At 35.2% G+C, this 27257-nt stretch overlaps 1 protein-coding gene across 3 annotated transcripts; it reads left to right on the plus strand.

Annotated features, from left to right (window-relative positions):
- Positions 1 to 27038, plus strand: CCNC (cyclin C). Of its 3 annotated transcripts, XM_044245036.1 has the most exons (13): positions 138 to 265; positions 6761 to 6867; positions 7700 to 7784; positions 7954 to 8023; positions 10786 to 10837; positions 17877 to 17932; positions 18843 to 18878; positions 19560 to 19651; positions 20336 to 20403; positions 23008 to 23087; positions 24241 to 24359; positions 25167 to 25257; positions 25800 to 25877. In XM_044245036.1, the coding sequence occupies exons 1-12, from the start codon at positions 234 to 236 to the stop codon at positions 25216 to 25218; spliced, it is 849 nt and encodes a 282-aa protein (XP_044100971.1). In that variant the 5' UTR covers positions 138 to 233; the 3' UTR covers positions 25219 to 25257; positions 25800 to 25877. The 3 variants fall into 3 exon arrangements, with proteins under 3 accessions (XP_044100988.1, XP_044100979.1, XP_044100971.1); XM_044245053.1 differs by lacking the exon at positions 25800 to 25877 and having other exon boundaries at positions 1 to 265; XM_044245044.1 differs by lacking the exon at positions 25167 to 25257 and having other exon boundaries at positions 25 to 265; positions 25800 to 27038.
- The last annotated feature ends 219 nt before the right edge of the window (positions 27039 to 27257 follow it).

Raw genomic sequence — 27257 nt, forward strand, 5'->3', positions numbered from 1 at the left:
TACTGCGGGGCGGGCCGGAACTTTTATCCATAGGAACGGGTTTACACTGTAGAGTGTTGCCGGCCGGCGTCAAGGAGAATAGAGTGCCATCCTCTTCCTCTCACCGTAGCCGCCGCGGAGCGGAGCCGAGCAGATCAGATCCAGGAGCGCGGTTACCGGGCGGGCTGGGTCTATGGTCGCTCCGCGGGCCGCTCCGCCGGCTGGTGCTTTTTTATCAGGGCAAGCTGTGTTCCATGGCAGGGAACTTTTGGCAGAGCTCCCATTAGTAAGTGATCTTCTGTCTCGTCGCCCGGGGCTTGCTCTTGGGAGTCGGTGAGGACGGGGCCTGCGACTCCCTTTGGCCTGGATCCCGGCCCCTGTCCCGAGCGCCGCGGGGTCTCCCGGGAGGCGGCAGCGGCCGGAAGCGGGATGCACTTTTCTCTGGCGACTCCCCTCTCCCCGCCCCCTGGCAGCATTTCGGGGGGAAGGGCAGGGGCTGAGGGGGTTCGGTCTCCGGGGAAGGAAGGAGTTTAACTTCCAGTTCTTGGATAATCTAGGCCTGGAAGCGGGGTGGGGTGGGCTGCTGCGGTGGGATGGGGTGGGATGGGCCCAGGTATAGGAAGCGTGGCCCGGTTCCGGACTGTGAGGCCGGCTCCTCGGGACAGTTGGGGTTCGCTTTTGCCTGGGCTCTCTCTTCCGTTGCCGGCATTGTAGTCTTTTGTCGTTGACCTTCTCTCTTGAGTGGATTTAATATTATTCCGAGGAGAGATCCAGAGTCAGTGTTGGGTCTGCTCTCTCGCCGCTTCTTGCCATTACCTTATGCCTAGATGGAGTTGCATTATTGGTTAGGTATAGGGCAGGTGCTCTCAAATTATCCATTTCATTAGTCTGTGCCTTATACTTGAGGCATATATTTTCTTGTGACTTCGCCAATTTCTTGAACCCATTTCATGAGTTTTTGTTTTTGTTAGTAACCATGGAAGAACTAGAGCAATATTAAAAACGTGTAAATACATATATCCCATACATACATTTGTTTAGGCCGAAAGGTGGGTGATGCGACTAACAGAACTTTGACCAGGCTTTCTGCTGCACGGTTGAAAGATGAACAGAGCTGGATACTGTTATATTTTAGTGTAAATATGTCTGAATGCCAAGAGAGCGTTAGTAACTGTGTTAAACTTTGATTCTGTGAAGATGATGGATTCCTATTCATTCTGCTTTTAGTCCTTTGTAAGAGAAGAAAACAATGGGGTTGGAAACCTATTTTCAGAACAGCTGGTTTGCCCCTTGCTGTAAATGATTATGTGGAGATGAAATTCTGTAGAAGCCCTACTTCTAATCATATTTTTATTTGGCACTCTTTTGCTCAGTGTAATACTTGCTTGGGCAAAATTAAAATATAGAAAATTTAGTGAAGAAGGGGTAGTATTTTTTATTTTTATTTATTTTTTTAAAAGATTTTATTTATTTATTTGACAGAGAGAAATCACAAGTAGATGGAGAGGCAGACAGAGAGAGAGAGGGAAGCAGGCTCCCCGAGCCCGATGCGGGACTCGATCCCAGGACCCCAAGATCATGACCCCAGCCGAAGGCAGCGGCTTAACCCACTGAGCCATCCAGGCGCCCCTAGTATTTTTTTTTTAAGATTTTATTTATTTGTCAGAGAGATAGGAGCTAGAGCGAGCACAGGCAGGCAGAGATTCAGGCAAAGGCAGAGGGAGAAGCAGGCTCCCTGCCAAGCAAGGAGCCCGATGTGGGACTCGATCCCAGGACACTGGGATCATGACCTGAACTGAAGGCAGCTATTTAACCAACTGAGCCACCCAGGCGTCCCCAGGGATAGTATTTTGATAAACTTTGAAAGAAGGTGAAAGAATTGACAGGTAGCTAGGTGTTAGTTATCAGAAGTTACAGCCATTTTTCAACTTAAAAAAAAAAAAAGATCCTACCTGCCTTTTGATAAATGGTCTCATTACGCTTTCATTTATTTTTGGCATAATGAGACCATTTATCAAAGGGGGAGCAGTATCTATAATACTTGTTTTTTTCACTTTGGAAACATAAAATTGTTATACTGTTAAATGTGCCTCCCCCCCCCAAAAAAAAAGTGTTTAAATGTGCTTTTTTGAAAGCGCCCTTGCCTTACAATTCAAATAGTCCTGGAGAAAGGGGTCACTGAGATCTCTTGAGGATCACGAAGTGCCTGATCTGCAAAAGGTTACAAGTGAGAAAGACAAGGCAATCAATTCTGGGAAAACAAACCAACAAAAAGATTACAAAAACCATTGTTCTAGGTGATTTTGGTAAAAGAGAAAAATTGACGTGAACTATGTTGTATATCATGGTTTGAAGATGCGCAGTTTAACATTTCTGAAATGGGCATGACAGTTTTTTTCTTAGTAGCACGTGATATAATGGTAAATTTTACAAACAGTGTAATCTTAAATTTTATGAGATTTCCTATTTATAAGTGTTCTTGGTTTAACCTCCATACTATATGCTATGAGGAAAAACTTGAATACTTGTGAAATTTATTGTTTTTAAAAACCTTAAATGACTGTAAGGATGGAATTAATGATAATGCCAGAACATAGCGAATCACAGTATTTTTTAGAAAGTTGAAGTAGAGCACAACATATTCTTTGACCTTAACTGCAGTTTTAAAAGTGGAAGGGCACTGAATACTAGGGGTTGACTGAACTAGTGAAGAGATAACAGAAATAAAAAAGTACAAAATCAGTTCTGGGTATTTTATTGTATCAAAGAGGAAACTGAAAATACAGTTACATAATATCAAGGAAATAACCTGATGAGATCAATATATATCCATACCTATGGGATGTAGCCAAAGTCAGTTATAAACAAACATCCAGAATAACTGAGAGAATAAAAATAAGTCAAAATAGTCTATTTAAGAATATTAAAAAGAAAATGGTGGAATAAATCCAAGGGGGGGAAAAAAGACTTAAAAAGGTAACACTGATAATAACATATTAAAAGGAAAAATAGTCAAATTATAAGCGCTGATTCTTTGGAAGGGAAAATCAAAACAGTAGACTGAACTGTTGAATCAAAGTTGAATCAAAGAAAAGAGGGATGATGCAAAGATAAAAATTAGGATAGGAATGAGAAAAGTAAGTAAATCTAGATGTACCTTTGGGTCATCTCCACGGTAGTAGATTTGAAAGCCAAAGCAGGGGTGCCTGAGTGGCTCAGTGGGTTAAGCCTCTGCCTTCAGCTCAGGTCATGGTCTCAGGGTCCTGGGATTGAGGCCCTGCATCTGGCTCTCTGTTCAGCAGGGAGCCTGCTTCCTCCTCTCTCTCTGCCTGCCTCTCTGCCTACTTGTGATCTCTCCCTCTCTGTCAAATAAATTAAACAATAATAATAATAATAAAATCTTAAAAAAAGCCAAAGCAAATTAAGTTTCTACCCCTTAAAAAATGCTCTGGCCTACATTATGTCATGGGTAAATGTTTTCGCATTTTCAAGAGGATCTACTGAAATTACTCCGGTTCACACAGAAAGAAAGCTTTCCAGTTCTCTCTTTGAAGCTACAAGAACACTGATAAAATACAGCAAAGGTAGCACTAAAAACAGTCTCAGTTTTGAATATTGATACAAAAAAAATGAATATTGATAGAAATGTAAATTATTAACAAGTAGAGTCTAACATTATATTAGAAATATAAAAAATGATAGTCATTTTATTGTAGAAATATAGTCAGTATTAGGAAATCTGTTAATGAACAGTGAAGACATCAAAAGAAGCCTATTAATCTATTCTTGACTAAAAGATGTATGTTGCTTTCTTAACATGGTAAGAACATCAAAACATGAATAAGAGATATTTAACGGTGAAACATTAGGAAAATTGGACATTAGGAAAAATAGGTGCCTGTTTAACATTGTTCTGAATTGCTACTCAATACAATTAATAGAATGAGGTATTAAAAATGATAAAGTTGAAAATTGGACATTAGGAAAAATAGGTGCCTGTTTAACATTGTTCTGAATTGCTACTCAATACAATTAATAGAATGAGGTATTAAAAATGATAAAGTAGTCAGCCTGTAGAGATAAAATTAACTTGAAAATTCAGCTGATTGAAAAATTATTATAAACAATAAAGGTTTAATAAAGTGACCAGTTACAAAATGTAAAAATGGAAAGCTTTCTTTTAAATGAATAGCAATGGAAAATATGAAATACACAAGAATAAACTAAAGAAATGTGCAGGACCTATCTGAAGAAATTTTTAAATTCTGTAGTAGAACATAAAGATTTTAATAAGAGGAATTTGAATTCTAGCATTGTAGAGATAACATTTCTTTATTTCTAAATTTTTATTTCTAAATTTAATGCAATTGGGACTTGACATAATACTTCTAAAGTTCACGTCTTGGAATAATTGTAATAGAATATTGAGTTTTTTTAAAGAATAGCAAGTGGCAAGGGGGATATTTTCCATATGAGATTTTAATAATTTAATCTTTCTTTTTAATATAGGATGGCATAGGAATAAGAGAAATTGAAAGAAAAAAGCCTGAAGTGTATTAGAAAATATAGGTGATTTAAAAAAAAAAAAAAATTTTGTGTTAGGGTAGGCCTTCCCATTTGTAACCAGCATAAAATCAGAGTGAAATATGGGTTAGTTTTAGTAAGTGATTCATATTTCTATGTTACAAATAATTAAATGTTAAGAGATCATGCTAAACTTAGGAAATGTTTGCAGTTTATTTCACAAATGATTTATTATCCATAATATGCAGATTATAGGGGCACCTGGGTGGCTCAGTGGGTTAAGCCTCTGCCTTCAGCTCAGGTCCTGGGATCAAGCCCTGCATCTGTTGTATCTGTCTCTCTGCTCAGCAGGGAGCCTGCTTCCCCCTTTCTCTCTGCCTGCCTCTCTGCCTGCTTGCGATCTCTCTCTGTCAAATAAATAAATAAAAATCTTCAAAAAATAAAAAATGCTTTAAAAATATGCAGATTATATGGGAAGAGTCTCTAAATCGTGAAAAAGACCATTCCATTAGAAAAATTGTCATTAGAATTACAGTGTACAAAAGAACTCTATTTGGCCAATAAGGCATGGAAAAATGTTTAACCTCAGAAGTAAACTAAAAAACAAATAAGACTCCCTTAGACTCCCTTAAAGATACTACTTTGCTTTTAACTTGTAAAGTATTTAAAAGATTGACAGTAGTAACCCATGGGGGGTTAAATATCTTAAAACACTCTCAGGTACTGTTAACATGAACGGAAATTGGTATGACACATGGAATACAAACTGACAATGTAAAACAGAGTTACCAGCAAAACCTACTGATCAGTTCTGTTTCTGGGAAATTATTTTATTTTTTTTTTTTAAGATTTTATTTATTTATTTGACAGAAATCACAAGTAAACAGAGAGGCAGGCAGAGAGAGGGAGGGAAGCAGGCTCCTTGCTGAGCAGAGAGCCCGATGCGGGACTCGATCCCAGGACCCTGAGATCATGACCTGAACTGGGAAATTATTTTAAATATATTATTAACCAAATATGCAAGGGTGAATTACAAAGCTGTTCATTAAAGCATTATTTTTAATAGTGAAAAATTAAAAGCTGCATGCCTATTAATAGGAATTAACTAAGTAAGTAACAGTCTGTCCATAATACTGTGCAGCAGTTTACAGGTATGCTGAAAAACAAATTTGTTGACATAGAAAGACTTCTAGAACATACTCAGTGGCAAAAGGAAGTTGCAGAATAGTCATTTTAATTTCATATCTCTGGTTAAAAATAGTAGACTTGATTAGGCAGGTGGAGGAGACTATTAGTGTAATAACTTCTGAAGCAGCTTTTAACATGATTGGACTTTGTGAAGTAGGGAAATTAAATACTGTAGTTACTCATGAACAACGAGAAAAGATACTTTATTTTTTTTTAAGATTTTATTTATTTGGGACGCCTGGGTGGCTTAGTTGGTTGAGCAGCTGCCTTCGGCTCGGGTCATGATCCCAGCATCCTGGGATCGAGTCCCACATCCGGCTCCTTGCTCGGCAGGGAGCCTGCTTCTCCCTCTGCCTCTGCCTGTGCTTGCTCTCTCTCCCTCTCTCTCTGACAAATAAATAAATAAAATCTTTAAAAAAAAAAAAAAAGATTATCTAAAAAAAAAAAAAAGATTTTATTTATTTGACAGAGATCACAAGCAGGCAGAGAGGCAGGTGGCAGGGGGTGCGGGAAGTAGGCTCACTGCTGAGCAGAGAGCCTGATGATTGATCCCAGGACTCTGGGACCATGACTTGAGCCGAAGGCAGAGGCTTTAACCCACTGAGCCATCCAGGGGCCCATAGAAAAGATACTTTAAATCTAAGGCACCATCATTTGATGCCAAATAATTATATATATGTGTGTGTGTGTGTATGTATATCTATCTATCTAATGATTTTGTGTATCACTAGGAAAAAATAAATATGTTGCCAGTTAAAAGCTTAAGGCATCAGTGATTGTAAGATTTTCTTGATACCAGAGTCTTAAAACCAATAAAATAACAATATAAGGTAGTGAGAGAACAAAAAAGAGACAGACAATTAGAGTGAAATTTTTTTCAGGGCATATTTACATTCATTATTGAGATACTTTCAAGAGTTTCAAGAAATGTGAAAAATACTATCTTCTAAGGTTACTTCTTGCACTTCGTGTTTTTCACAATGTTCATAAATTGTTCAGTCTTAGATTTTTTTTTGTGACTTTGTTAGTTGATTTTCTGTAACATATCTTAACATCTTCATTCTTCTAGTTTACAATGGATTTTGGATAAACAAGATCTGTTGAAGGAACGCCAGAAGGACTTAAAGTTTCTCTCAGAAGAAGAGTATTGGAAATTACAGATATTTTTTACAAATGGTAAACTTAAAAAAAATTGGCTGAAATGGTATAGTTGGTGACCTCTGAATTAAATCTTTGTACAGTAATTTGTGATGAGCTATTTTAGTCCCTACTTAGTATTTTTCATTCATGTATTCTTTTTATGACTTACATTCATTTAAGTAATCTAAATAAAGTCTTTTGTGGATCTTATGTTGCAGAGACACTCAAGACAGTTTGAAGGTGTTCATTAATCTCCCTAAGCCTCTATAATGTGTTGTTAAACCCAATTTAATATTGGCTAAAGCAAGTATTTTGAGGATAAATGGATTCTTTGGGCTGATATCCTATATTGGTCATTCTTACAAATTTGCTTTGGAGGGAGAGGGACATGGTAGCTTTGTTACATGAACTTTCTAACCCTCAGTTCACTCTTCTGCAAAACTACCTCTCTGTTGTTTAGAGAATTTACTATGGACTTTTTAATAAATTTTACAAAGTAGAAGTTGTAGTGAGTTTGATAACTCTCTAATATTTTCTTTTTTACATTTATTCTAAAGATAATATAAAAACATTGAAAATACTTAAGGTAGAGGGAAATAATTATCATTCAACCTTCTTAATAGAAGAATAGTGTTTGCTGTGGGACATTCTCTATTTTTTATTGTTTATGCATACCTATATTTTTTTTAACAGATTTGCAAATCCTAGTACCAGCCCAGTGTGATCCAAATAGAGTTTTACAGCATATGTAGGTTTTTCTTTTTGTTAAAAATTAATACAGTCATTATTTAACCACATGAAAGTTCTTGTTCAATGTCAAAATTATAGAGATACCAGAACATTTAAAATTTTACTATTTTTCTTTTAGTTATTCAGGCATTAGGTGAACATCTTAAATTAAGACAACAAGTTATTGCCACTGCTACGGTCTATTTCAAGAGATTCTATGCCAGGTAGGACTTTTATGTTGGGATTATGTGACACCTATTTGAAACTCTTACATAATGTTGATGAGCCTTAGTATAAGTGAATCATGAGTTTGCCACTAGAGTTATCTTGTTTTTTATTTTTTACAGTGTTTTCTAAATGAGTGATATTTAACTTTGTTTTATCATATTTTAGGTATTCTCTGAAAAGTATAGATCCTGTATTAATGGCTCCAACATGTGTGTTTTTGGCATCCAAAGTAGAGGTATGAAATAGTTTTCTGTTCTTCATTGAAGTATAGTCAATGTACATTGGTTAATCTGTCCTGATTTTCACATTATCTGTATAAAAATAACGACAGATGGTGATTTATGCAAAATACTGAAATTCATGCAAAATCAAAGATAGACGTCTTTATATATTCCTTTAACGCTTACGTAGCATTTACTATATACCAAGTGCTATTCTAAATTCTTTTACAACTATAATTGACTCATAATGTGATTTATAATTCTCGTAGGAAACAATGGGGTGTATGGTAGTAATATCTTGCATTTCATAAAGGAGGAAACTTAGGTATATAGTGGTTGAGAAACTTGCCTAAGATCATAAAGCTGGTAAGTGGCAGAGCCTGGGAGTCTGGCTACTAATTCCATGCTTTTAACTGCGTTGTTCTAGGTCCTCTAAGACATTTACTGTTTGGCACTGTAGTATGCCATAAGTGCCACAGCTTCTCTACTATAACCTGAATTATAGTACCTCTTCCTATGTTTGTATTATGTTTCTTAGATGTCTTTAGAATCATAATTGTATTCTTGAAAATTAAATGTAATTTATTTTATTTTTTTCTAAAGATTTTACTTATTTGACAGGCAGAGATCACAAGTAGGCAGAGAGGCAGGCAGAGAGAGGGGGGGAAGCAGGCTCCCTGCTGAGCAGAGAGCCCGACATGGGGCCCAATTCCAGGACCTTGGGATCATGACCCGAGCCGAAGGCAGAGGCTTTAACCCACTGAGCCACCTAAGCACCCCTAAATGTAATTTAAATGTAGTACGTTTATGTTCCTTTTGGTGCTCAATTTTGAATTAGTTTTTAGTCATTATTTAGGATTATGGAAGACATTTTTCCTAATTATTACCTGAAGTAATGAGAGTTGACTCTGTTAGAAATAATATTAAGACAGACTTTCTAGAGGCTTATGGTTTTCTAATTATAAGTGGTGGCTTAAACAGAATCTGCTCTGTTGTTATTACTGAGTTCTTAATAGTGGGAAAAGGAAGTGTTTATAAAAAGCCCATGGTATTGGGTGTTATTTCCAAATGTTACCATGTAATTTGATGTATCTGAAGTGAAACCAATATGGAAAATCTAGACAAAATTTTATAAATTTCTATTCTTGAAGATTAACTTGGGGAGTTTAATTTGTTTTGTTTGTTAAATACCTTTTGTTGTATGATTTACTGAGTGAAAGTTTTCATTCTAAGAATATTAGATAAAGAATAATTCCTGGATTGGGGTGCCTGGCTGGCTCAGTTGTTAAAGCATATGACTCTTGATCTCAGGTTCATGAGTTCAAGCCCCACATTGAGTATAGGGAATACTTTAAAAAAAGATTATTCCTGGAAAAAAGATGTATCCCTTCATATTTGGTTACAGCATTATGTTTTTAATCTTTAACTGTGACCATATGTTTCTGTGTTTTGTCTAGTTGTGTGGGTATTATATAGAAATGACTTTTAAGACATCTGAGGCATTTACTTTTTAGTATCAGTTACTATCGTTTAAGATTTGAATATAAATATAAATATATATGCACACATACATAACCACCCCACCCCACAAAATAAGGATGTAGGTTGAAGGTATTTATATAGACTAGGTTCAGTTTAGTTCCTTTTGTTGAATAAGGAAACCAATTTTTGATTTTTCTGTTTTAAAATGAAGTGAAGGTTTTAGTATTAATCTTACGAGGTTAATCAAATCAAATGAGACAGTATATGTAAGGTGGATTACCTCCTAAATTTTAGTTATTTTTACAATGGTGGCATACTAAGTTCAAAAAGGAAGTGGGAATTGACATTAAGAGTCTTGGGGCACGTGGGTGGCTCAGTTGGTTAAGCATCCGACTATTGATTTCAGCTCAGGTCGTGATCTCCAAGTCTTGGGATGGAACCCCACATTAGGCTTCCTGCTCGTCACACAATCTGCTGAAGATTCTGTCCCTTTCTATCTGCCCCACCTCCCACCCCCAACCCTGCTTGCGCTCTCATTCTCACTCAAAAAAAAAAAAAAAGAGCTTGCTTTATGGTAAGGCTGAAATTACTTTAAAACAAAAAAAAAGAAGAAGTCGTCTTATGGGGCATCTGGGTGGCTCAGTCAGTTAAGTGTCTGACTCTTGATCTCAGCTCAGGTCTTGTTCTCAGAGTCATGAGTTCAAGCCCCATGTTGGGCTCCTCACTGGGCATGCATGGAGCCTACTTTTAAAAAATAGGAAAAAAGAAAAAAAGGAAAGTTTTGCATTGTATCATTCTATTATTCTTGCCTTCTTCCAAATACAATAATAGTTTCAGTGGTCTTTTAAATTATTTTGGTGAAAAGTTTATCTTTAGAGATTTAGCTGTTTTATTACTAAATAGCGTATGTACCTGTTCATTAATCCAAAAACAGTTGAATAGGAAGCATACTTAGTATTTTTCTTGCAGTTAAGTGTAGAATCTAAGAAATCTTTTTGGAAACTAATTGGCGTGGAGAAAACTGGCACTGTTGCTTTAAGGCTTGACTTCTAACTTGGTATCTCAGTGATGTTAAATGACAAAATTATTTAAACATTTGTCTTACTGCAGCAATTTTAAGAAAACTAATACATTTTAGAGACTTAAGTACTTTATGCCTCAAGTAGGTAGAAGATGAAAAACAAACTATAAACATGGGGGATATATAGGAAATGCTTTGCTTTGAATAAACCCAGATACCCTCAGGCTAATTGGGTTACTGTGTACCTGATCTCATCCACTTTTCTTTCTCTAGGAATTTGGAGTAGTCTCAAATACAAGATTGATTTCTGCTGCTACTTCTGTATGTAAGTGCAAAAAGTATATTCTGCTTTAAGGACGTAATTCTTTAAAAAAGCTCCATAGGACCTTAATGTTTTTCAGTTTATGAGAACTATGAAAGATTTGGTAGTGTTTATTAAATTTCCTGGGGTCACATTTATGGCTAGTGTGTTTGGCTAAAAATAAAGTTAAAAATACAAAAATTTTAAAAACCACTTGTAGTGTTATGTTCAGGACATTGCTTTTTAATTCTAAAAGTGGATAGTAGCTATTGTCCAAAAACATAAGTTCATTGGCTCTTAATTTTAATAATAAGGGTAAAGAAAAAACTTATTTCCCAGTTCTTTTGTATTTTTTTGCCTCATAATGACTAGCCATTGTGTCATTCTTGTGGGTAAAATAAACTGTTTCTTTAGTAATTGTAGTATATGTATTTGATGGGAATTAAGTATTTTGCCTCCATATTGAAAAACAGAGTGCAGGGGAAAGAAAATGCTGACTGTAGTAGTCAGCCCCAATTCTGTCTAAGCAGCAGCTGTATAACCTTGAGCAAATTGCTTTACCTCTCGGCTTTAGTTCTGTTTACAAAAAGATAGGGTTTAGCTGCCTTAGAGTCATGGCATTAAAGGAAATAACACTGTAGACTAGTGATTGTAAAATATTGTATACAAGGTATTAACATGATGCTATGCTGCATCTTCATAGGTTAAGCACAAAGGCAGCACCTAAAAAAGATGAAAGATAATGCAGATTTTTTTTTTTTTTTTATGTGATCTTGCACAGAAGAGGCAGAAGGTTTTTTTGTGTGTTTTTAGGTTTCTGAACCACACTAATTTTCATATTTTTGGGTCTTTCACTTTTCTGAGAAGAGTGTAATAATCTAATTCAGTTTTTTCCATGCCATATTTTACTCTTCTGAGGATAGCAGAGTAGTAATCAGTTTTGCCATAGAATTTAATATAGCAGACATATCTCATTGATAAGTATTGAATTGCCCTCTGGAAAATTGAATTATTAAACATTCAGAAACAGCTGGAAGGTAATCCACCAGAATGTTAGCAGTGCTCATCTGCGAGTAGTGGATTCTAGGTGCCTTATTTTTTCCTATGTCATTTTTTGTTTTCCAAATTTTTTAGAAGGTGTGTATTTTTAAAAATGTAAAATACAGGGGCACCTGGGTGGTTCAATTGGTTAAGCATCCACCTCTTGATTTTAGCTGAGATCATAATCTCAGGGTCCAGAGATCAAGGCACACACTGGGCTCTGTGCTGAGTGTGTTAGCCTGCTTGAGATTCTCTTTTTCTCTCCTCCTGTCCCTCCCCCTGCTCACACGTGTGTGCGCGCTCTCTCTCTCTCTCTCTCTCTCTTAAAAATAAATAAATAAATAAATAAATAAATAAATAAAATACCTATTACTAAGGTTTATTTTTCATGCAGAGATGTAAAGGTATATACATAACAGTGTTTGGTTCCTAAATGAATAGGAAATTGTTACAGTAGAATATTTTGTTGAATTTCATAAATGTTACGGTGTATTATATTGGCCCACACAGCTAGGTTTCAAATTTCAGCTCTCTTGCTTTCTTTGTGGCAAATTGAACAAAATACAATATCTGTGTCTCAGTTTCCTCACCTGCAAGGTGAGGATTAGTAACATTTACGTCAAATGGTTGTTGTGAGGATCAAATGAGTTAGTATCAGTAAAGCTCTTAGAACAGTGTCTTGCTCAGTGTTTTAGTTTGGTAGGTCTGCCATACAAAGTGATAGAGACTAAGTGGTTTAAACAACAAAATTATTTTCTCACAATCTGAAAGCTGAAGTCCAAGATCAAGGTCCACAAATTTAGTTTCTCCTGAGGCCTCTCTTCTTGGTTTTCACGTGGCCACCTTTTTGCTATGTCCTCACATGGCCCTTTCTTTGTGGTTGTGCACCCTTAGTGTTTCCTCCTCTCTTAAGGACACCAGTCCTATAGAATTTGTGCCTCACCCTTATGACCACATTTAACCATAAGTACTTCTTAATTACCTATCTCCAAATCAATCACATTGGGGGTTAGGTCTTCAACACTGAAATTTGGTAGGGGCAGGGGCAGAGAGCACAGTTCCATCCATAATACTCAGTAAACTTAAGTGCCTACTCACTATCATCAATAACTGGATTATCCTCACTAGAAACACCGTATCAAATGCAGTGATGATTACAAAGATAAATACAAGGAATTTAAGGACAAGAATACAAGACATGCATATATAAATGCTAATACAAAAGAAAAAACAAGTGGCATAGGAGAATTAGAGAATGCAGCAAATGTTTTAAGTGATAAAAGGTTATTTGTTAGAGGAATCCAGAAAGGCTTAACTGGGATTTGGTAAAGAAAGACTTTGAACCTGGGGAAATGTAGGGGAAAGATAGACTAGGAACACTGAACAGTTTGGTCAAAAGTAAAGAAAACTAATGAGTTCCATTCAGTGAATAGTCAGTAAGGAAAGAGGCAGGAATAGTCCTACCTGGCTAAGGCCAGGTAAAAGAGGGCCTTCAATGAAGAATCTGCCATTTGTTCTGTTGATGGTGGTAGTATGTTTGAAGGCTTTTTTCTCAACATGAGGATAATGCCAGAATGGCAGATTAGGAAGGTAAATCTGGCAGAATAATGTAAGATGAATTAGAGAAGAATGTGAGTTGAGGTAGACAGATTTTAAAGTTTTTCACATGCTACAACATGGATGAACCTTGAGGCACCTGGCTGGCTCAGTAGAATAGCATATGACTCTCAATCTCAAGGTTGTAAGTTTGATCCCCACATTAGATATAGAGATTACTTAGAAATGAAATCTTAAAAAAAAAAACCAAAAAACCATGGATAAACCTTGAGTACATTAGGGTAAGTGAAATAGGCCAGTCAAAAAAGATAAATACTGTGTGATTCCATTTAATACTATAAATAATCACATTAATAGAGATAGTGCAGGGAGGGGAACATGGGGAATTGCTGAATGAGTATAGAGTTTCAGTTTTGTAAGATGAAAGTTCAGGAGATGGATTGTGGTGATGGTTGCACAATTGTCAGTGTACTTAATACTACTAAACTGCATACTTAAAAATGGCTAAAGATGATAAAGTTTATGTAATGTGTATTTTACCACTTTACCATTTTACCATTTTAAAAGCACCCAAAAAAATCCCTCTGAAATATACATAAAACTGCAAATGTAGTCCGTGACCTCACCACAGGGTGCTATGAGAAATAAAAACTAACAAGTTTTAAGAAATAGGAAAATATTATTTTGAAGTTATTGAAGTGGCCCAGGTGAGTACTAATGAAGGGTTAAAATGATGTTTGGGCCCCCAGCAAGGAGAACAACAAGCAAGCTAGATTTGCATAATAGAGTCAGCAGAGCTTTTACAAAGCAAGGTTTTAAGACAAGTCAGAAATGGTTTTTGAGGTGTTTTGCCTGGGCATTGGGAAGGTGAAGGTGTACTACCAGAAGAGGAGAATAAGTTGGTTCTGAAAAGAGTTAAATTTAATCTTGGACCTTCAGTGTGTAAATGTATCAGTAGAACATCTTAGAAATGTGAGGCCGATGATAGAAATTTGGAACTTGGTAAAATTTAAGAGATAGAGGTGCATAGTGTCTTGTGCTGCTTAGAAGATGAGTGCCAATGAGGGGGGGGCGGCAGGAAGAGACAGACTTTTGGTTTTGTGATCTTTGAGAATGTTGCCATCATTAAACATGGGATGAGTGTTGAAGCCAGATTGCAAAGAACTGAGGAGTAGGTGCAGAGAAAAGGAGAATCTAACTGTATTACAAATATATAAAATAGCCTTAGTGAAGGGGGTGAGGGGAGGTGCTGACCTAGTAACTTTAGGAAGTAACTTTAGGAAGAACAGTCTGTAAGACCAAAGGCAAAAGGAACTGCATACGAGCACTATATTCGAGTTGATAGATTTAATACTTAACAATATGGACACAAGTTAATTCTGATACTGCTATACTTGTATCTGGAATTGAACAATTCCAGTAAATATATATATCCATGGTAAATGGATGGCAGATGTTGGGAACTAGGTTTCTCACTGCTGGAATGGGAATACACAAATAAGGAGAGGAGACCAGAAAATCCATGTACTGATCAGTTCGAGTTAGAGGCATCAGTATGAGCTCATGTTACCTTAACATCTCAGTGGCAATGTGTTCTCCTTGTGTTCAGATCTTTGTATCTAATGCCATTCTCCAATAAAAGAACTAGGTCTCCTTGGAGACTGGGACAGGAAATATGCAAGATAGACCTGGTGCATAGTGCCAATAAGTAAGGAAGTGCTTTTAAAAAAAAAAAAAAAAAAGGCCCCGAAACAAAAACACCTAGCTTAATAAGATTACAAAGGGGACATAAAACCCAACTGAAAGCTCTCAGTGGCCAAGGCTAGAAGAATTTGTACAACAACAACAACAACAACAACAACAACAAATAGTATTGGATTATAATCCAAAGTATAAAAAAAAAATCCATGAGTCCATACTGATACAAATAAATTATTGAGTAAATGGGGGAAGAAGAGACAAATTTCTAATACAGGAGAATTTCATATACTTCACATAGCTAACTACATCGTCAGGGAAGCATAAATTTCTGCTTCTTAAGTATTCATTGTGCATAGTGACTTCCTTCTAATGTATATATTATGAAAAGGGATGGGGGAAATAATTTTACAGTAGACTAACCCAACGAACACTACCTCAGCCAAGTGGTTGAGGTTATTTTCAACAATGATAAATCACTAGTAGTGTGTACCTTTCATGCGATATGATGAAATGGTGCTTTATTTCTGTCATCTTCCTTCCAAGATCCCACAACCCCAGTCTAAACTTCAAGTAAACATCAGACAAATTCCAATGGAGCGTCAAGCACAAAATAATACTTGGGGGGAGATACAGTACTCTTAAAACTGCCAAAGTCATCAAACATGGAAAGTCTGGAAAACTGTCAGAGCCAAATGGAATCTAAAGCAGATGTGACAAGTAAATGTAAAATGGTCTTCTGGATGAGAGCCTGGAACAGAGAAAGGACATTAGGAAAAACTAAGGAGATCTGAATAAACTATGGACTTTAGTTAATAATGTACCATACTAATATCAGAGGTTAATAATAAGGGAAAACTGGGTGATGGGGGTTGTTTTAGTCTATTCCAGCTGCTCTAACAAAATACCATAGACTGGGTGACTCAAACAATACACGTTTATTTCCCACAGTTCTGGAAACTGGGAAGTCTAAGATCAAACAAAGTGTCTTTCTTGATAAGCTCCATGACTGGCGGTTTCCTGGCAAGCAGACAGTGGCTTTCTCATTGTGCTCTCACATGGCAGAGAGAGGTTGCTCATCCTCTTACAAGAGCACTAATCCTGTCGTGGGAACCCCACCCTCATGACCACCTAAACCTGATTAATTCCCTGAATTTGGAGGTGTCTCTAAATACCATCACACAGGGGTGGTGATTTCAACGTACGAATTTGGGGGGGACATATTCAGCCCATAACAGGGAGTATATGGGAACTCCCTATCTTTTCAGTTCTATAAATTGAAAAATGTTCTTGAAAATGGTCTACTTTTAAAAAGCAGAAGAATACAATTTGGTAGAGGTTTTATGTGTTTCTGATTTTGAGAGAAATTTGAGCATTTTAGTAAGTGATGGGACAGATTTATTGGAGGAGGAATGGTTAAGGGTGCAAAAAAAACATGAACTGTCAGTTGAGCAGATGAAAAACAAATACACAAGTGATAGAGGTAGCAGTAGAGTGGAGGGGTGTACTTTCCTCCCAGGTTAGAAAAGGATTAGAAGACAGAAAATCAATATGCAGAGCAATTTTATCATGGAGTAGGAGAGAGGTTAACAGTATCAGGTGAATGTCAGAAAGTTAGGCGTCATAGTTTCAGCGTTAGGGATGCATATTTGTTTTATTTACATTTTTTAATTTGTTAATTACCGTTATGTAAGTACCGTATGTAAGTTATGTAAGTATACTTTACATCTTGTTTGTATCACCAGGATTTGTAAAACTCAGAAGCCTTAATATTAGGTATGTCTTCAAATAAAGGAGAAAGAAAAGGAAAGCTTAAGTATAAATTTCCTACTGTCAACTTTAAATGGTCTAGATTTCAATCTTGGCAGATGTTACCTATCTAAATTAGTTGTTAGGTTCCTCAGTTTACAAAATAAAAATTTTTAAAAATAAAATACATAGAATAAATGAAAAAAAATTTAAATCTCTGTGAGGTCTTAGGCTTTATACAAATGGAAGGGATCACAGAACAGATCCTCTAGAATGTCACTTGATTTAGTGAAATGTTGCGTCATAATAACCTGAATACAATTTTTTCCAATAGTAGTACTTAAAAGTGTACACTCACCATTTTGAAGAGATAGAGGATTGATAGTTCAGCTTTTTCATTTGTACTTAGTGACAAAGAAGAGTAGTAACTGTGTGTATGCGTTTGTGTGTGGTGTGAAAAAGTCCTAGAGAACTTTGCACATATATTTATGCTTTTATTTAAATACATCTTTTGACAAAGAAATACCTATTTATTCTAGAAAGTATAGATTAGTAAAAATCCTTAAATCTCAGATGACCACTATTAACATTCTTTGGTTGTATTATCCTTTCAATTATTATATATATTTGGAAATATATATATTATATATATATTTTTGAACACATAAATAACTTGTGTTCCTTCTATGCTAAATTACTGAGAAATAAAACCAATACTATTCTAAAGTTGGAAAGATTTTAGAGACGAAACCTGCCCCTTTATTTTTTAAGCTACAGAACTCCTTTTTAATACAATAAGTATATAATTAAAGCTCTCTGATTGTAATACAGATAGGGGCCTAGGACTTCCTGCCACTTAGTTCTTTCCCCTTGACTGACAATAAACAAGTCTGGGTCCCTAAGCATCTCTAAGAGCACTTACTAACAATGATTTAGCTCTTATACACTGTGTTAAAGAAATTTTGGTTTAATTTACTTTTTCTTTTTCTTAGTTTAAGTCATTTTTTGTTTTCTGCAGTAAAAACTAGATTTTCATATGCCTTTCCAAAGGAATTTCCTTATAGGATGAACCATGTAAGTATATTACATAAAATAAAACTATTTGTCAAAGCTGTATATAAGCTAGATCCATTTTATGTTAGAATAAACTGTATAGTTTATAGGAAACTACAGTTTCCTATAAATGGCAGTTTCAAATACTATAAGAATATAAACTTGAATTCTAAATTAAAGCTAAATTGCTCCTACCTTAAAAAAAAAAACTACTTAATAGCATTGGTTATCAACCCTGGGTGCTGCCCATTAAATCACTTTGGGAACTTTTTAATAATGCTGATTCCAGGGCCTCTCTAGACCAACAAAAACAGAATTTTTAGGCTTGAAGCCTGGGGATTGGTATTTTGTAAAAGCTCCCAGGTAATACTGGTGTGTAGCTAGGGCTGAGAACTATTATAATGGAACTGTGTGAAAACCATATTTGAAACTTTAATTTAGAAGGTGAGTTTCTGTTAACATTTTTAATAGACATGTCCTTTTTCTACTTTTGAGGGATTTCATCATCCTGTATAAATTGTATATTTTTGTTTCATTTTTAGTATTCTTCCCTTTTATTGATGCGTAACATAATAAGAGTAACACATAAGTAGAGATAGTTGCATTTTTGCATTTGTTGAGTGTAAAGTGTATTAGAAAATCTGAAGTTTACACAGCAGCTTTTAAATTAAAAAAGTAAGAATGCTTATATGAGGCTGACTTTTCTATAATGATTAAAGTCCTTTATAGTCATAATTGCATGCATTGTATAGTAGTAAAAAAGTAATTTTTATTGAACCTGTTCATTTTAATATATTGTATGTATCTATGTATATTTTCTTAATTTAAAAAATTAGTAAAAATTTATGGTATTTTAATGTATAAATTGTTAGGTTAGACTAAGATTCACCTAATTTGTTTCACAATGACATTTATAATTTTTTTTAAACAGATATTAGAATGTGAATTCTATCTTTTAGAACTAATGGTAAGTATATTACTTACTTGTGATTAATAGAATAAAACTTATTTTCAAATTTAGTGAAGTCAGAAATTCTTTAAAGAAATGATTTACAGGGAGGTGCATTTTTAAACCATCAAAATGATACATGATGGTGAAATTGGAGTACCTGGTAGCATCATCACCTTTTACCTCTGAGAAGCCTGTAAAATAATTTGTATATCCCACTTAGGATGGGAAAATTTTTCTATTCTATGGTAACTGTAATAAAAGGATACAAGCAAACCAGTCAGAACATGAAGCCACTGTAAATAATTTGCACAGTTTGTGTATGTGTGTGGTGTTTAAATTTAAAGATAGATTATGTCTTTGGCAGAATTCTGCTCCTCCAGTTGGGAATTACGGATTTATAGGCTAATAAGAGGTTTCAGTGTGTTGCAGATGTGACACTTTGAGTCTCTAAGGGAATGGATGCTGACTGACTGCCAACCGATTTACCAAGGTATATTCCAGAGAGAGCGCTGCCTTCACTATTATAGTAGAGTTTAGGGCTGCCATACTGCTTGCTTAAGAGAATAAGAGGGAAGCAAGCATGAGTTAGAGAAATACATTTTGAAATACACAATTACAAATCAGTTGGGTAATGATAAGTTTTTGTGTTGTAATAAATCTGTTTTTATACATACACATTTTTTAAACTGTTTCTAGGATTGTTGCTTGATAGTGTATCATCCTTATAGACCTTTGCTCCAGTATGTGCAGGACATGGGCCAAGAAGACATGTTGCTTCCCCTTGCATGGTAATTAGAACAGAAGTTATTCATAGTGTAACATGTTATTAGCTAGGAAGGTTGACAAATGAATGTGAAGTTTAGTATTTTTAAAGTAATTAAACTAGTGCCCCAAGATGATGTATATTGAGTGAAATACCTGTTTGTTGAATTTTAATTAACTATATTTATAAATGCTTAATTGATAAGGATCCTTAATTCGATCAATATTTCCATTAAAATTTGATCTTATCCAAAAAACCCAGACTATTTACATAAAAATTGACAGATTATCTTTCAAATACAGTATTTTTTGTTGTTATTCAACAATATTACATATTAATTCATTGTATAATTTATAAGCAAAATTACATATTAATTCATTTTATAATTTCTGGTTTTCTCTGATTTTCTAGTTTTTGAAAAATTGGGAAAATCCTTACTGTAATTTATTGTAAGGTTTTAAGTTTTAAAATCTATTTAGCTGTAATTTTATCCATTAAAATATGCTTATTCGTTGTCATGTTCATGTATCCATCTTTTTCCCTTGATTGGTTTCACCTGTGTATCTATGCTTTAGTAATAATATAATGTACAAAGATGGAAAATCTGACCCTCTCTGGGGGGAACTCTGACCCTTTCTGGGGGGAAATGTACAATCATACAAGGTAGTTCTGATTTCAGTAATAAAATGATTTACATTTATTTCTATAGGAGGATAGTGAATGATACCTACAGAACGGATCTTTGCCTACTGTATCCTCCTTTCATGATAGCTTTAGGTATGTAAGCGTGGTATGCCTTTATTAGTAGAATTGTTAGAAGCTTATTTAGGTCATCCCAAAAGAAATTTTCACCCTGTTACGCTTTGCATTCTTATGGTTCAGGAAGTAATAGACTAATCCTTGCGTGTGAACTTGTAATATTCTGAAATGCAGCTCTCAAAAGTGAGAGTTATTGTCTTTCTTAACCCCCTTTCTTTTGGTAAGTGTTTATTTATTTATTTTTTTCTAAGTCATTTAAGATAATTTTGACCAGTGTTTGAACAGAACGTTTTTGTTTAGGAGGAAAAGTTCAGAATTAAGCCTGCTCATATTACTTGTAAATTATATAGAATAACTGGGCCTGACTTTTATTCCCTGAGCTCAGTTAAGTCCTCAGAGGTTCAGTAAAGGAAACTTGTCATCGCTGCCTTGCTGGAGAGAGAAGTTAGCTACCATTTTATTTATTTGTGAAAGGTAGTGTAATGGGTTAGAACACTGTCTTTGGAGTCAGATAGTCCTTGGTTTAAACTTAGCTTTCTTTACACTTGTGGGAAAAGCATTTAACCTTTCTGAGTTTGTTGCCTTAATTGTAAAATGTTGGGGATACTAACTCCATACGATTGTTGCAAATATTAAATGAGATATATTAGAGAACATCAGTAATTGGGACACCTGGGTGGCTCAGTGGGTTAAGCCTCTGCCTTTGGCTCAGGTCATGGTCTCAGGGTTCTGGACTCGAGCCCTGCATCAGTCTCTCTGCTCAGCAGGGAGCCTGCTTCCCCCTCTCTCTCTGCATGCTTCTCTGCCTATTTGTGGTCTCTCTCTCTCTCTCTCTCTCAAATAAATAAATAAAATCTTTTTAAAAAAATTTTAAAAATAGATTAAAAAAATAAAAGAACATCAGTAATGCCTGCCATATATTAAGCATGTAATAGTTTCTTTTCCCTTTGTTTTTCCTATCAATTTCCATGATTCTGTCCTCTTGATTGTCGCCCATTCTTTTACCGGCAATTTCTGGATAAAATACACAACTTCTTTTAACCTGTACAGTACCATTCTCTGCTGCCATTCTCACCTTTTTAAGAAACTTGTCTCACATACCACCTCTTTAGTGACCCTCTCATCCCCAAACTTCCTACATCACCTCACTCCGAGTTCAGGATGTTTTCTCTATGTTTGTCCTGTAAATGGCATTTTCCACTGTATTTTATTTTATTTTATTTTTATTTTTTAAAAGGATTTTATTTATTTATTTGACAGACAGAGATCACAAGTGGGCAGAGAAGCAGGCAGAGAGAGAGGAGGAAGCAGGCTCCCTGCTGAGCAGAGAGCCCGATGCGGGGCTCGATCCCAGGACCCTGGAATCATGACCTGAGCCGAAGGCAGAGGCTTTAACCCACTGAGCCACCCAGGCGCCCCTCCACTGTATTTTAATTACCTGTACTATAATTTCAGTTCTTTGACCTCTTAATCCCTTCAGGGCCTACACAGTACTTTACAGCTTCATTTGGCTTGGGTCAACCAGTATGTCAGTTCACATTTGAGTCACTATTTGCCTAGAATGTCATCCTTTGCAAAATCATGCGGGTAACTAAACCAGGGAATATTTAACTCTTAAGAAGCTGGTGTGGGCTTAAGGTAGCCAAGCTGCTATTAGGAATTATATTAGGTAAAATGAGGATGTAGATTGTTGTTTCTGGGTTCTTTTACTGTTTTTGTTAATTTATGTTGTGTGTAATGTATATATACTTGACCCTAGAACAACATGGATTCGAATTGCGCAGGTCTACCTATTTTACACAGGTTTTCCTTATGCTGGTCTTAATAACATTTTTCTTTAGCTTTACTTTATTATAAATATACAGTATATAATATATACACAAAATATGTGTTAATCAACTGTTTAGCAGTCTTCAGTCGAGAGTAGGTTATTAGTAGTTAAGTTCTGGGAGAGTCAGAAGTTACCTGCAGATTTTTTTAACTGCAGAGGAGGCTGGTGCCCCAACATGTTGTTTAGAGGTCAACTGTAATTATATTGTATATAGTGCATTATACTTTTTTCTAAGCTCCTTTTAATTGTAACACTGAAATTCAATACTGGGGTGCCCAGTGTTCACCGGACTTGCTCATGCACTAATAACTGAAAACAGAAGCAACACACTGCTTTTAATTGAAATATCAAAAAATAATCAGTTGTTGAAATGTATCCGCGTATTATTGGCCTGTGTGCGCATGAGTGTATGTGTGTGTGTGAAACTGACTTCTGGGTGTATTTTGACCATTCCTTTAAGCTACTGCTCAGGGATTGCTTCCCTGCTCTAATTTCCTCATTGGATTTTTTTCGTAACATGCCCTGTCAGAGCAACTGTACCATCCTTATTATACAGTGAAGAGCAGGAAATGTCAAAAACTCTAATATAGTCTAGTAATTTTTCTGTCTGTACTACATTAAGTTGATGGGATGGTCATTGGTAACGATTAGATGAATCTGTGTAATTTTTAAAAAAGAATGTTAGAAAATGCACATACAAATTTTAAATGAAGACCTTATCTTTAGTTTTGAGTCCATACATTCCATATTTGTGGTTAAACATGGGCCTTTTTCTTTCATTTTCTTTCCAGCTTGTCTACATGTAGCCTGTGTTGTACAGCAGAAAGATGCCAGACAGTGGTTTGCTGAGCTTTCTGTGGATATGGAGAAGGTATTCTTTAAAATTCCCTTCGTTGAGGGGCTCCAGGGTGGCTCGGTTCATTAAGTGTCTGACTCTTGGTTTCGGCTCAGGTCATGATCTCAGGGTTGTGAGATCAAGCCCCATGTTGGGCTCTGCACCGGGTGTGGAGTCAACTTAAGATTCTCGCTCTCCTTCTCCCCTTTATCCTGCTTGCACTTACTTTCTCTCAAACAGAAATTTAAAAATTTTAAAAATACATTAAAAAATAAAATAAAAATAAAACACCCTTAGTTAAATATAAACTTGGACATTTTAAAGTTATTATGATATTTACTTAACATGAATCTAAAGTCTTACGATGTCCACAAGGCTAAGAAAATTTTTGGTAAAAAATATTAAGAAACATATTTGGCAAGAACAGTTGATGTTGACTGTTTTGGTTATGTTTCTCTTTTGGGTTTAGGCTTAAATAGAATGATAAGCTTTTGGTTTGCTGAGGTGCAAAACTGCCTCTGATTTCCAGGATTATTTTAAAAACTACCTAGAGACCCCTAAATACTACTGTAAACTTTTGTAACAGTCTGTCTCTGACAAAGTGGGTTTTGCCCTCTTTTCTACCTTTTCTGTGTAAAATGTTGATAGCATTAGAATCAGTCCAATGTGAGGTCTATCAGATGAGAAAGAGGGCTGATTTGGAAACTGGATATGACAGATGTATAGCTGCCAGCTTTTGAGTACCTTAACTCATGTGTAGAGTAGTTAACAGAGAAACCAAATAATGTCTTTCCTGCACCAGCTCCCGTTAATTTGTTTGAAACAACTGGTTTTAGAGGACTGTACTGTGTAGTGGCATACTCCTTCATGATTTAGACCTTGTTCCCAGTATATCACTGATTTGTTTTGGTTTAGGATAGTAGGAGATAGAAGGAAACCAACTGCGGAAATCGATAAGGATGAACAAAGTATACATGTTAAAAGATGAGAGGGTAGAAGGAGAAGCTTACAGAGCAGTGCAGTAAAAATACTGCTTTCAAGTTTATCAAGATTGTCTAATAGAACCTGAATACTTAAGGACAGAGACTATCTTTTCACTGTTTTCTGAGGATGTGTGTGATATGTGTTCTTTATATAATAAATGTTGCTTGATATTGCCACTGAGAACTTCTCAAATATTTACTTCTAGATTTTGGAAATAATCAGGGTTATTTTAAAACTATATGAGCAGTGGAAGAATTTTGATGAGAGAAAAGAGATGGCGACTATTCTTAGTAAGATGCCGAAACCAAAACCTCCTCCAAACAGGTACTTTGTAGACTTTAATTACTGATTTCACTTATATATTTCATATATATTTTTTCATAGATTATATTTATTCTTTTAATGAAATTGCTTCCAAAACTTCATAATTTATGTAACTTTTTAAAAAATCTGATTTGGTAGATTGACAATGCCTCATTTTAAAAAATACATTAATCTGATTATCTGTTAACTTTCCCTGATGCAGTGGCAGGTCTCTTACAGGTATCCCTCAACATATGGCTATATACAGTTCATAAATTTAAACAGAACAGAATTTAGGCTAGTTCATTTGAAATTCAGGGATAAAGAATTCTGTGGTATCTATGTCATTTTGACTCTCTGACCTTCCCCCCCCCCCACACACACACACAGTGCTGGCTTTTATCCGGTTTTATAAATTTCAGTTTTCAAAAACTTAGGTAATTGATCTATTATTGTAAAGATAAATAATTTTTTCTTTTGAGCTACCTGAAGATCCACGGCACATAGTAACATGATTTTGGTAACTGAATCACTTGTGCTAAGAGGGTTTTCTTTTGTTTTTGTTTTTGGTTTTTTGTACAGGATCTTTTTATTTAGTTCAATGGTTCTCAACTCTTGGTGTATATCAGATCACTTAGAGTAGGAAAAAAGATCAGAAGGGAAATAAAGAAATGCTACCCATCTTAATGATCAAGAAAAATAATTATATAATATTAAGATAGATTTATAGGTTTGATAAGTTGATGTTACCATTTAGAAAAAATTGATACACAAGGAGCTGTTTAAGGCAGTCATTCAAACAGCTACCTTTGGATACATTTTTTGCAGAAATTCCCTGAGTGATTCTCCACTAGTGGCAGGGCCTGAAGCTGCAAGATGATGATGGACAAGATAAGGCAATAATCCTGTTGCCACACTGGTATTTTCAGTTTTAGTTATTTTTATTTTAAGTATTCAGCATTTTCCAAGAAATTGCCATTTTTCTTTCTGACTTATATAAGTTTGCTGTATTTACATGTGATTCTATTATGCATTTGGACAATAATTTTTTGGGAAGAACACTTCTTGATTTTCATATTTAGTAGGAATGAGATTTTATATGTAAGATTTAATTTTACAGGAAATTTGTTCAGAAGAAGCTCTAATCTCTATGTTGAGTGATACCTGTAATGACAGTAACATCCCATACCCTTATTTAAATTTTTTCAGTGTATATGGACACTAACTGCCAGAAAGCTTGTTTTGTGTGAGGGCACCAAGTTAACATAAGAATAAAAATATAAAACCAAACGTTAGTCTTCTGTATTTTAATTTTCCATCTCTTGTCTTAATGATCAGGAATGCCTTTGTTTTGTGGGTTGTACCATAGAGTAACTAACTTTAAAAATTAGTTGGCTTATTGGGATGTTGAAAATGAGTCTTTTAATTGGTATAAAATCTCTTTCTTCCCCACTTGAACAGTGAAGGAGAGCAGGGTCCAAATGGAAGTCAGAACTCTAGCTACAGCCAATCTTAAAACATTCCGAAGAATTCCGTAGTGGACCAGTTGGAAATAAACCATTGGACAGATTTCAGTTATGTCTTCAGTGGAACACAAAGGAAAATGAATAGCTTGTTTCTGTCAAGCATATTGGGAAGTGATTTTATTTTTGCAAATAAGTTTTCCCTTACCTAATTTGATTCTAGCACATAATTGATTAAAATCTCTTGATTATAAAAGCATGAAAGGTTCTAAGGGGACCTACAGACAGACTTACATAGACATTTCAAAATTAATAGCTTTTGATTAGTATAATTTTTCTTAATTTGGATAATAGAAATTGTAGCTTTTTAGTAAGCCATGAAACATGAAGCATAATCTGTTTAAAATTCTCTTTGGTCATTGAAGGACCAAAAAAGGACATTAAAAAGTGAAATATTTGAGGGGTTTTTTCCCTCCTTAAGTTAACTTTAAAACTGTATTTAAGGAATCAAATCTTACAAAATCCTGGAAGATTTTGGTAATGATGTTGATAATTTCAGGGAAATTAATCAAGTACCTATTGATTTAAAAGTGTATTTTATTCAATAGTTTTAGTATCTTGCCATGGAAGATACTAGCCCAGCCTAGCAGAAAAGTGCAATATGTATAGCATACTTTGACATTTTAAAAGTTATATTAATTCCGTAACCATTTTGAAAAGCTGGGCAAACTTTTAAAAAAAGAATCCTACATGATGTTATTTGTATTTGATTCACAGTTAATCAGGCATTTTGAAAGCTAATTGGATAAAACATGATAATATGGTTGAAATTTGGTAACATTTTAATGTTAATTTTTACTCTACTGTGAAAAGTTTTTATATGACATACACACCCTAGTTTATTTTTGTGTCTTAGTGTGGATTTACGAATTTACTACAGGTATCCTGAGCCAGGAACACAATCAGGTTTCAGGCCAGTTTGATACTGGCTATTCTTAATTCTCATGAGTGTAGGACTTTGGACTAAATGTCATGTCAGTGGGCCTGTGCTGTCTGTGGAATTTAATCATTTTCTTCAGATTTAAGGAGAGTGATAAAATTTGGAGTCAAAGGATATTGATGTACAATTTAAGGATTAAATTTTTTTTATAAATCAGTTGTGAACAATGGATTATTAAATTAAATGTTGACTTCCTAGTATAAAACTGCAAGAATAAAAAGTAAAGTTCTCCAGCTATATTGACTAGTGTCTTGAATTTATCTCTTTGAATCTGCCTTATGTTTTCTGAGAGCCCTTCTTCCTTTAGATCAGTATCAAAGTCTTTTGTAGTTTGTCAAGTGGGTAATTTCAAATGGCTTATGAACAGACTCTGGCGTTCTGCTTCCTAATGGGGAGGATTAGATAAGTTGGAAAGGAAGATTATGTGTAAAGTCAGTACCAATGATAAATACAGAT

Source organism: Neovison vison, chromosome 1, assembly GCF_020171115.1.
Source record: "Neovison vison isolate M4711 chromosome 1, ASM_NN_V1, whole genome shotgun sequence".
Lineage (NCBI taxonomy): Eukaryota > Metazoa > Chordata > Mammalia > Carnivora > Mustelidae > Neogale > Neogale vison.